Consider the following 12848-nt stretch of genomic DNA (forward strand, 5'->3'; position numbering starts at 1 on the left):
GCCATTCTTTGTCTTTTGGTTCTGTGTGTTGCTTTGTTTACCTCGCTTAGTCCTCAGTGTTCCTTGCTTAGTCCTCAGTGTTCCTTGCTTAGTCCTCAGTGTTCCTTGCTTAGTCCTCAGTGTTCCTTGCTTAGTCCTCAGTGTTCCTTGCTTAGTCCTCAGTGTTCCTTGCTTAGTCCTTAGTTTATCTTGCTACTATCTCCGGCTTTTGGTTCTCTATTTACCTTGTTGCATCTCTGGCTTTCGTACTCCATTGGTTTGGTCCCCTGTTCCTCGCTGCCTTCTTGGTCCTGTCCTTCTGTGTGACTTTACCTTGTCTACTGTCATTGTACCTTGTTTGCCTGTACTGTGTCTTCTCTGTGTTTTGCACTTATTTGAGTGCAGGGACTGAGGCCCAGTTGCGGACGGTCATTTAGGACCTGCACTGCAAGTAGGTAGGGACAGTGTGGGGGGTGTTAGCCATAGGGCCCACTTGTCCTGTGTCTCTTTGTTCCCCGGGGGCCTGACATTAATAGGGTAAGAGGATTAGCAGCTGGGGTAATAGGGTAAGAGGATCAGCAACTGGGGTAATAGGGTAAGAGGATCAGCAGCTGGGGTAATAAGGTAAGAGGATTAGCAGCTGGGGTAACAGGGTAAGAGGATCAGCAGCTGGGGTAATAAGGTAAGAGGATTAGCAGCTGGGGTAATAGGGTAAGAGGATTAGCAGCTGGGGTAACAGGGTAAGAGGATTAGCAGCTGGGGTAACAGGGTAAGTTGACCATTGGCCCCTGAACCTGTTTGTTTTTTGCCCCCAGGTACTGCCCTGCTGCCGGTTGTCGCCTTCCCCTTCGAGGATTTCTACATTGACATGCAGCACATAGCGCACACGCTGGCCCGGAGGGAGCAGACGCTGCTGTTCTATGCTGCACTTGTAATGACGTCCGTCGGGACAGGAGGGATTCGGGCCGTTATCTGTCCCCTCACTGCCTACGGCCTCCAGACCTCCAGACCAAACCGGCTGATGTCATTCTTCAACTGGTCAGTGACCATAATCACATGTGCTGCGCCACCTCCGCTGTGCTGCCACGGATCTGTGTACAGTATGGTGGTATTATGTGCAGTGTATGTCATCTATGGGTACAGTATGGCGGTATTATGTACAGTGTATAGGATCAGATATGGGTACAGTATGGCGGTATTAGGTACAGTGTATGTCATCTATGGGTACAGTATGGCGGTATTATGTGCAGTGTATGGGATCAGATATGGGTACAGTATGGCGGTATTAGGTACAGTGTATAGGATCAGCTATGGGTACAGTATAGCGGTATTATGTACATTGTATGGGATCAGCTATGGGTACAGTATGGCGGTATGTGCAGTGTATGTCATCTATGGGTACAGTATAGCGGTATTATGTGCAGTGTATAGGATCAGCTATGGGTACAGTATGGCGGTATTAGGTACAGTGTATAGGATCAGATATGGGTACAGTATGGCGGTATTAGGTACAGTGTATAGGATCAGCTATGGGTACAGTATGGCGGTATTATGTACAGTGTATGGGATCAGCTATGGGTACAGGTTGGTGATATTATGTACAGTGTATGTCATCTATGGGTACAGTATGGCGGTATTATGTACAGTGTATAGGATCAGCTATGGGTACAGTATGGTGGTATTATGTGCAGTGTATGTCAGCTATGGGTACAGTATAGCGGTATTATGTGCAGTGTATGTCAGCTATGGGTACAGTATGGCGGTATGTACAGTGTATAGGATCAGCTATGGGTACAGTATGGTGGTATTATGTGCAGTGTATGTCAGCTATGGGTACAGTATAGCGGTATTATGTGCAGTGTATAGGATCAGCTATGGGTACAGTATAGAGGTATTATGTGCAGTGTATAGGATCAGCTATGGGTACAGTATGGTGGTATTATGTACAGTGTATGAGATCAGCTATGGGTACAGTATGGCGGTATTATGTGCAGTGTATAGGATCAGCTATGGGTACAGTATGGCGGTATTATATGCAGTGTATAGGATCAGCTATGGGTACAGTATGGCGGTATTATGTACAGTGTATGGGATCAGCAATGGATACAGTATGGCGGTATTATATGCAGTGTATGGGATCAGCTATGGGTACAGTATGGCGGTATTATGTACAGTGTATGGGATCAGCTATGGGTACAGTATGGCGGTATTATGTGCAGTGTATGGGATCAGCTATGGGTACAGGTTGGTGGTATTATGTGCAGTGTATGTCATCTATGGGTACAGTATGGCGGTATTATGTACAGTGTATGGGATCAGCTATGGGTACAGTATGGCGGTATTATGTACAGTGTATGGGATCAGCTATGGGTACAGTATGGCGGTATTATGTACAGTGTATGGGATCAGCTATGGGTACAGTATGGTGGTATTATGTGCAGTGTATGGGATCAGCTATGGGTACAGTATAGCGGTATTATGTACAGTGTATGGGATCAGCTATGGGTACAGTATGGCGGTATTATGTGCAGTGTATGTCAGCTATGGGTACAGTATGGCGGTATGTACAGTGTATGGTATCAGCTATGGGTACAGTATGGCGGTATTATGTGCAGTGTATAGGATCAGCTATGGGTACAGTATGGTGGTATTATGTGCAGTGTATAGGATCAGCTATGGGTACAGTATGGCGGTATTAGGTACAGTGTATGGGATCAGCTATGGGTACAGTATGGTGGTATTATGTACAGTGTATGAGATCAGCTATGGGTACAGTATGGTGGTATTATGTGCAGTGTATGGGATCAGCTATGGGTACAGTATGGTGGTATTAGGTACAGTGTATGGGATCAGCTATGGGTACAGGTTGGTGGTATTATGTGCAGTGTATGTCATCTATGGGTACAGTATGGTGGTATTATGTACAGTGTATGGGATCATCTATGGGTACAGTATGGTGGTATTATGTACAGTGTATGTCAGCTATGGGTACAGTATGGCGGTATGTACAGTGTATGGTATCAGCTATGGGTACAGTATGGCGGTATTATGTGCAGTGTATAGGATCAGCTATGGGTACAGTATGGTGGTATTATGTGCAGTGTATGAGATCAGCTATGGGTACAGTATGGTGGTATTATGTGCAGTGTATGGGATCAGCTATGGGTACAGTATGGCGGTATTATGTACAGTGTATGTCATCTATGGGTACAGTATGATGGTATTATGTGCAGTGTATGGGATCAGCTATGGGTACAGTATGGCGGTATTATGTACAGTGTATGTCATCTATGGGTACAGTATGGCGGTATTAGGTACAGTGTATGGGATCAGCTATGGGTACAGTATGGCGGTATTATGTACAGTGTATGTCATCTATGGGTACAGTATGGTGGTTTTATGTGCAGTGTATGTCAGCTAGGGGCACAGATATTACTGGGGGGTCACCCATACTGATGGATATTACTGGGGGTTTCACCAATACTGATGGATATTAGGGGGGTATCACCCATACTGATGGATATAACTTGGGGTGTCACCCATACTGACAGATATTAGGGGGGTATCACCCATACTGATGGATATTACTGGGGGTATCACCCATACTGATGGATATTAGGGGGGTATCACCCATACTGATGGATATTACTAGGGGTTTCACCAATACTGATGGATATTACTGGGGGTTTCACCAATACTGATGGATATTACTGGGGTATCACCCATACTGATGGATATTACGGGGGTATCACCCATACTGATGGATATTACGGGGGTATCACCCATACTGATGGATATTACTGGGGTATCACCCATACTGATGGATATTACGGGGGTATCACCCATACTGATGGATATTAGGCGGGTATCACCCATACTGATGGATATTACTGGGGGTATCACCCATACTGATGGATATTACTGTGGGTATCACCCATACTGATGGATATTACGGGGGTATCACCCATACTGATGGATATTACGGGGGTATCACCCATACTGATGGATATTACTGGGGGTTTCACCAATACTGATGGATATTACTGGGGTATCACCCATACTGATGGATATTACTGTGGGTATCACCCATACTGATGGATATTACTGTGGGTATCACCCATACTGATGGATATTACTGGGGGTATCACCCATACTGATGGATATTACTGGGGGTGTCACCCATACTGATGGATATTACTGTGGGTATCACCCATACTGATGGATATTACTGTGGGTATCACCCATACTGATGGATATTACTGGGGGTATCACCCATACTGATGGATATTACTGGGGGTATCACCCATACTGATGGATATTACTGGGGGTATCACACATATATCACTCATCATTGTGTCCTCAGGTTTTACTGGCTGGTGAATGTGAACTCCCTGGTGGTGTTTGTGGGGATCTCCTACATCCAGCAATCTGTGGCCAAGAACCTCGGCTTCCTGATCCCCTTCATGTCTATAGTAATGGCGCTGATCACCATCTACATGGCTCGCGGTGAGCTGATCCACCAACCGGTGAGAGGTAAGAAACTCCCCTAGATTATAGCATAGGACCCCCATATATACTGAGGACCCCCATATAATACCAGAGGCCTCCTACATAGTACACTGGAGGACCCCCCATATATTACCAAAGGACCCCCCCATATCATACCAGAGGCCTCCTACATAGTACACCGGAGGACCCCCCATATATTACCAAAGGACCCCCCCATATCATACCAGAGGCCTCCTACATAGTATACTGGAGGACCCCCCATATATTACCAAAGGACCCCCCCATATCATACCAGAGGCCTCCTACATAGTACACCGGAGGACCCCCCATATATTACCAAAGGACCCCCCATATCATACCAGAGGCCTCCTACATAGTACACCGGAGGACCCCCCATATCATACCAGAGGCCTCCTACATAGTACACCGGAGGACCCCCCCATATATTACCAAAGGACCCCCCATATCATACCAGAGGCCTCCTACATAGTATACTGGAGGACCCCCCATATATTACCAAAGGACCCCCCCATATCATACCAGAGGCCTCCTACATAGTATACCGGAGGACCCCCACAGATATTACCTAAGGACCCCCCATATATACTGAGGACCCCAGATATCATACCAGAGGCCTCCTACATACTATATCGGAGGACCCCCCCATATATTACCAAAGGACCCCCCATATCATACCAGAGGCCTCCTACATAGGTAATATATGGGGGGGGGTCCTCCGCTGTACTATGTAGGAGGCCTCTGGTATGATATGGGGGTCCTCAGTATATATGGGGGTCCTTTGGTAATATATGGGGGGGTCCTCCGGTATAGTATGTAGGAGGCCTCTGGTATGATATGGGGGGTCCATAGGTAATATACGGGGGGTCCTTAGTATACCGGAGGACCCCCCCTTATATTACCTAAGGACCCCCCCATATATTACCTAAGGACCCCCCCATATCATACCAGAGGCCTCCTACATAGTACAGCGGAGGACCCCCCATATATACTGAGGACCCCCATATCATACCAGAGGCCTCCTACATAGTACACTGGAGGACCCCCCCATATATTACCTAAAGACCCCCATATAATACCAGAGGCCTTCTACATAGTATACCGGAGGACCCCCCCATATATACTGAGGACCCCCCATATATACTGAGGACCCCATATCATACCAGAGGCCTCCTACATAGTATACCGGAGGACCCCCCCATAAATTACCTAAGGACCCCCATATATTACCTAAGGACCCCCCCATATCATACCAGAGGCCTCCTACATAGTACAGCGGAGGACCCCCCATATATACTGAGGACCCCAATATATATAGAGGACCCCCATATAATACCAGAGGCCTCCTACATAGTATACTGGAGGACCCCCCATATATTACCAAAGGACCCCCCCATATCATACCAGAGGCCTCCTACATAGTACACCGGAGGACCCCCCATATATTACCAAAGGACCCCCCCATATCATACCAGAGGCCTCCTACATAGTATACTGGAGGACCCCCCCCCCCATATATTACCAAAGGACCCCCCCATATCATACCAGAGGCCTCCTACATAGTATACCGGAGGACCCCCACAGATATTACCTAAGGACCCCCCATATATACTGAGGACCCCCCATATCATACCAGAGGCCTCCTACATACTATATCGGAGGACCCCCCCATATATTACCAAAGGACCCCCCCATATCATACCAGAGGCCTCCTACATAGGTAATATATGGGGGGTCCTCCGCTGTACTATGTAGGAGGCCTCTGGTATGATATGGGGGTCCTCAGTATATATGGGGGTCCTTTGGTAATATATGGGGGGGTCCTCCGGTATAGTATGTAGGAGGCCTCTGGTATGATATGGGGGGGTCCATAGGTAATATACGGGGGGTCCTTAGTATACCGGAGGACCCCCCCCCCTTATATTACCTAAGGACCCCCCCATATATTACCTAAGGACCCCCATATATTACCTAAGGACCCCCCCAAATCATACCAGAGGCCTCCTACATAGTACAGCGGAGGACCCCCCATATATACTGAGGACCCCCATATCATACCAGAGGCCTCCTACATAGTATATCGGAGGACCCCCCCCATATATTACCTTAGGACCCCCCATATATACTGAGGACCCCCCACCATGTCATGCCAGAGGCCTCCTACATTGTATAGCTAAGGACCCCCCCCCATATATACTGAGGACCCCCCATATCATACCAGAGGCCTCCTACATAGTATACCGGAGGACCCCCCCATATATTACCTAAGGACCCCCCATATATACTGAGGACCCCCCCATATATACTGAGGACCCCCCATATTATACCAGAGGCCTCCTTTATGGTATACCGGAGGACCCCCCCCCATATATTACCTAAGGACCCCCCATATATACTGAGGACCCCCCATATATACTGAGGACCCCATATATTACCTATGTAGGAGGCCTCTGGTATAATATGGGGGGGGGGGGTCCTTAGGTAATATATGGGGGGTCCTCCGGTATACTAAGGACCCCCCCCCCCCATATTATACCAGAGGCCTCCTACATAGGTAATATATGGGGGGGGGGGGGTCCTCCGGTATACTATGTAGGAGGCCTCTGGTATGATATGGGGGTCCTCAGTATATATGGGGGGTCTTTAGTTTACCGGAGGACCCCCCCATATATTACCTAAGGACCCCCCATATATACTGAGGACCCCCATATCATACCAGAGGCCTCCTACATACTATACCGGAGGACCCCCCCATATATTACCTATGTAGGAGACCTCTGGTATGATATGGTGGGGGGTCCTTAGGTAATATATGGGGGGTCCTTAGTATACCGGAGGACCCCCCATATATTACCTAAGGACCCCCCATAAATTACCTAAGGACCCCCCACCATATCATACCAGAGGCCTCCTACATAGTACACCGGAGGACCCCCTATATTACCTATGTAGGAGGCCTCTGGTATGATATGGGGGTCCTCAGTATATATGGGGGGTCCTTAGGTAATATATGGGGGGTCCTCCGGTGTACTATGTAGGAGGCCTCTGGTATGATATTGGGGTCCTCAGTATATATGGGGGTCCTCAGTATATATGGGGGGGTCCTCCGGTGTACTATGTAGGAGGCCTCTGGTATGATATGGGGGTGTCCTTAGGTAATATATGGGGGGGTCCTCCAGTGTACTATGTAGGAGGCCTCTGGTATGATATTGGGGTCCTCAGTATATATGGGGGTCCTCAGTATATATGGGGGGGTCCTCCGGTATACTATGTAGGAGGCCTCTGGTATGATATGGGGGTCCTCAGTATATATGGGGGGTCCTCAGTATATATGGGGGGTCCTTAGGTAATATATGGGGGGGTCCTCCGGTATACTATGTAGAAGGCCTCTGGTATTATATGGGGGTCCTTAGGTAATATATGGGGGGTCCTCTGGTGTACTATGTAGGAGGCCTCTGGTATAATATGGGGGGGGGTCCTCAGTATATATGGGGGGTCCTCAGTATATATGGGGGGTCCTCCGGTATACTATGTAGGAGGCCTCTGGTATAATATGGGGGGGTCCTTAGGTAATATATGGGGGGTCCTCAGTATATATGGGGGGTCCTTAGGTAATATATGGGGGGTCCTCAGTATATATGGGGGGTCCTTAGGTAATATATGGGGGGTCCTCCGGTATACTATGTAGGAGGCCTCTGGTATTATATGGGGGGGTCCTTAGGTAATATATGGGGGGTCCTTAGGTAATATATGGGGGGTCCTCAGTATATATGGGGGGTCCTTAGGTAATATATGGGGGGGTCCTCCAGTGTACTATGTAGGAGGCCTCTGGTATAATATGGGGGGACCTCAGTATATATGGGGGTCTTTAGGTAATATATGGGGGGTCCTCCGGTATACTATGTAGGAGGCCTCTGGTATGATATGGGGGTCCTCAGTATATATGGGGGGTCCTTAGGTAATATATGGGGGGGTCCTCCGGTATACTATGTAGGAGGCCTCTGGCACACCGGCCACGTTCCCCTGCTCCTCCTGGCACACCGGCCACGTTCCCCTGCTTCTCCTGGCACACCGGCCACGTTCCCCTGCTCCTCCTGGCACACCGGCCACGTTCCCCTGCTTCTCCTGGCACACCGGCCACGTTCCCCTGCTCCTCCTGGCACACCGGCCACGTTCCCCTGCTCCTCCTGGCACACCGGCCACGTTCCCCTGCTCCTCCTGGCACACCGGCCACGTTCCCCTGCTCCTCCTGGCACACCGGCCACGTTCCCCTGCTCCTCCTGGCACACCGGCCACGTTCCCCTGCTCCTCCTGGCACACCGGCCACGTTCCCCTGCTCCTCCTGGCACACCGGCCACGTTCCCCTGCTCCTCCTGGCACACCGGCCACGTTCCCCTGCTCCTCCTGGCACTGGTGTGAAGTCACATTCAGGCTTTTATTTGATGCGACGCGTTTCGAGGCTGCAATCCCCTCTTCATCAGGCCTAGTACAGGTAACAAACAGAGTCCGGGCCTCCTAGCACAATACAGTCACACTGCTACACTCCTGGCCTCTAATCCTCCATAGATCCAACGTTTCCCATTAATCGTGGTCACTCGGTGTAATAACATACAGACAATTGCCCCTGGCCAATAAGGACCATATTACCCCCAATGACAGCTAAGAATACAGCTGTATACGCTTTCTTACATATAGGCCCTATGTCCCCTCACTCCATTGGATCGCATGGTTGAACCAGTTGATTCAAACAATTAGTTCTGTTACTTTGTTCGACCCTAAGGGCTGTAGTGTTTGCAAACGGTAGGATTAATGTCATCACTCGGTATAGCAGATCACACACAGATATACATAAAGCATACCTCCCAACTGTCCCGGATTCCGCAGGACAGTCCCGTTTTCGGGGTGCTGTCCCGCGGTCCCGGAACGGCCCACTTGTCCCGCATTATATGTGGCCCCAGCTAAAAAAAACAATAGACCAGTAACTCACCTGTCCTCCGGTCCCAGCAGCTCCTCTCCCGGCAGAGCGCGCACTCCCATCATCCTCCGGGGCGGGCAGCGGGGTACAGAGACACTGACTGTGCCGGAAGTGACCTGCAGCCTCCATTATGAATCACTTCCGGCACAGTCAGTGTCTCTGTACCCCGCTGCCCGCCCCGGAGGATGACAGGAGTGCGCGCTCTGCCGGGAGAGGAGCTGCTGGGACCGGCGGACAGGTGAGTTACTGGTTTATTGTTTTTTTAGCTGGGGCCACACTAATGGGGGCATAGGCTTCTATGTGGGGCACTATATGAGGGCATAGGCTTCTATGTGGGGCACTATATGGGGGCATAGGCTACTATGTGGGGCACCATATGGGGGCATTGGCTACTATGTGGGGCATATATGGGGGCATAGGCTACTATGTGGGGCACTATATGGGGGCATAGGCTTCTGTGTGGGGCATATATGGGGGCATAGGCTACTACCGTGTTTCCCCGAAAGTAAGACAGTGTCTTACGTTCTTTTTACTCCCAAAAGTCCCACTATGTCTTACTTTTGGGGTATGTCTTATATTGGACAGGGGTGTATGACTGTATAGGGGGGGGAGACAGGGGTGTATGACTGTATAGGGGGGCGGACAGGGGTGTATGACTGTATAGGGGGGGGAGACAGGGGTGTATGACTGTATAGGGGGGCGGACAGGGGTGTATGACTGTATAGGGGGGGGAGACAGGGGTGTATGACTGTATAGGGGGGCGGACAGGGGTGTATGACTGTATAGGGGGGGCGGACAGGGGTGTATGACTATACAGGGGGGCCGACAGGGGTGTATGACTGTATAGGGGGGGGAGACAGGGGTGTATGACTGTATAGGGGGGCGGACAGGGGTGTATGACTGTATAGGGGGGGGAAACAGGGGTGTATGACTGTATAGGGGGGCGGACAGGGTTGTATGACTGTAGTCCCCTCAGTAACAGTACAGGACTGTAACATAGGAGGAATGGATGTGCTGCAGCTGGCAGGATAACACACACAGCTATAAGTTATCCCGCCTGCTGCAGCCCATTATTCCTCCTATCCTGTACTGTTACTGAGGGGATGAGATGACAGGTCAGCTGTCACACGTTGTCCTGTGTGTGCAGGGAGGCGGCCATGTCAGAGCTGGAGGAGCAGCAGCACGTGAGGGCGGCTGTCCTGTACTCCCCTCAGTGAGCAGGGACGCCGGACCGGACGGGTGGTGGGCGCATGGACGGTGCGGCAGGACGGGGCCTCAGAGAGGGCGGACAGGTGCGCGCACGGGGGGTGGGGGGAAGGTCGCTTGGACCAGACGGGGGCGGTGCGGGCAGTCACCTGGGCCCTGCTGCTCCTTCAGCTCCCGCACCAATACCGGCGTCCCTGCACATGACGTGCAGCGCTCGTGCCGGGCCGCGCGTGTGTGTGTGTGCGCGCGCGTGCGAGCCTCTGACAGGACGGGCGCAGGGACATAAAAGTACAAAAATACCGCCCTATGTACTATGTCTTACATTCGGGGTATGTCTTACTTTAGCCCAGCCCCCGAAAGTCCAACTATGTCTTACTTTCGGGGGTGTCTTACTATCGGGGAAACACGGTATGTGGGGCACCATATGGGGGCATTGGCTACTATGTGGGGCATATATGGGGGCATAGGCTTCTATGTGGGGCGCTATATGAGGGCATTGGCTACTATGTGGGGCACTATATGGGGGCATTGGCTACTATGTGGGGCATATATGGGGGCATTGGATAATATGTGGGGCACTATATGGGGGGATTGGCTACTATGTGGGGCGCTATATGAGGGCATAGGCTACTATGTGGGGCATATATGGGGGCATTGGCTACTATGTGGGGCATATATGGGGGCATTGGCTACTATGTGGGGCATATATGGGGGCATAGGCTACTATGTGGGGCATATATGGGGGCATAGGCTACTATGTGGGGCATATATGGGGGCATAGGCTACTATGTGGGGCACTATAATGGGGGATTGGATACTATATAGGGCACTATTCAGTCAGCAGCATGTGGTGACTCTAGGGGAGTGGCTATGGAGGGTTGCTATGGGGGCGTGGCTATGGAGGGTTGCTATGGGGGCGTGGCTATGGGGCCGCGGCGCACATGTCCCTCTTTGCTTTTTGCAAAAGTTGGGAGGTATGCATAAATACGATACACAGGACCAGCGTGTTGCAGGTGAAATGAAAGATTTTTATTCGGACCCATAAGACCACAGATACATCAGTTAGTATTCACACACAGATGTCAAGGCGTTTCTGATGCGATCGCATCCTTAATCATGACCGTTGTACCCCTCTATGGAGCTGGTTTTTAAACCCTATGCCCCACCCCTTGCTGATGTCAGCACTTGATTAACTGCACATGTTATATGGGTAAAGTGAATTAGAACCAACACAAACAGTTTAAACACAATACTACTGGGATATAACAGTATTCATATGCCATTATTCACACTATATACATATGGTTGAGCTGCAAGTCACAGACATTATACAATGCTTTTGATAAAGAAGTAGTATGAGGCCATCCACTCCTAAATCTAGTAATGTAGTAGCAACTCACGTCTGAGATTTAACCCCTTCGGGGAGCAAGTTCCAAGCTGGAAGATCCAGGCGGCTTCCCTCTGTTGTAACTTACTCCTCCTATCACCTCCTCTCTGTAGTGGTCTGACCTCTTCTATAGCATGGAACCGCATGGAATCCGCTTTGCCTCCATGTTTCTCCACCAAATGTCTGGATGCCCCTGATAGGTTCCTAGTGGTGCTATGGTTTACGTCATACAGATGCTCCAATATACGTGTGCGGAGACGCCTAGTTGTACATCCTATATACATGAGACTGCAATCTGTGCAGTGTATGGCGTAAACCACAAAATCACTATCACAGTTCAAAAATAGTTTGATAGCGAAGCTCTGCTTATTATCACTGTGATATTTGGTCTGTGTGGCATGGCGGCATACACTGCATCTCCGGCACCTGTAGAACCCTTTACATGAGAGCCATGTTTGTGGGGGGATGTTGGTCCTTGGCACTGAGGGAGACAAAGTATCAGCCAGTGTCCTGGCACGTCTAGGGACTATGTTACACCCATCTATTAGAATTACATCCAGCACCGGATCTCCCTGTAAGATATGTACATTTCTCTGAATGATGCTTCTTACACTCCTGAATTGCGGGCTGTATCTTGTTACTAATGTTGGTATGTTTCTTGTCATGTTCTGTTTGGGTTCGTTTTTCCTTCCCGATATCATATCATGTCTGTCCTTTTTATCCACTCTCCCCCTGGCCCTGCGTAGCATCCATTCAGGATAGCCCCGTTGGCGA

At 49.9% G+C, this 12848-nt stretch overlaps 1 protein-coding gene across 1 annotated transcript in view; it reads left to right on the forward strand.

Moving 5' to 3' along the window:
• The window catches only part of SLC15A5 (solute carrier family 15 member 5), an 87119-nt gene that overhangs the window by 17750 nt on the left and 56521 nt on the right, over positions 1-12848 (forward strand). The window contains exons 2-3 of the mRNA XM_069950738.1: positions 795-1017; positions 4343-4512. Coding sequence (XP_069806839.1) covers positions 795-1017; positions 4343-4512 — 393 coding nt within the window. The remainder of the gene's footprint in view (positions 1-794; positions 1018-4342; positions 4513-12848) is intronic.

This window comes from Dendropsophus ebraccatus, chromosome 1 (genome assembly GCF_027789765.1).
Source record: "Dendropsophus ebraccatus isolate aDenEbr1 chromosome 1, aDenEbr1.pat, whole genome shotgun sequence".
Classification (NCBI taxonomy): Eukaryota; Metazoa; Chordata; class Amphibia; order Anura; family Hylidae; genus Dendropsophus; species Dendropsophus ebraccatus.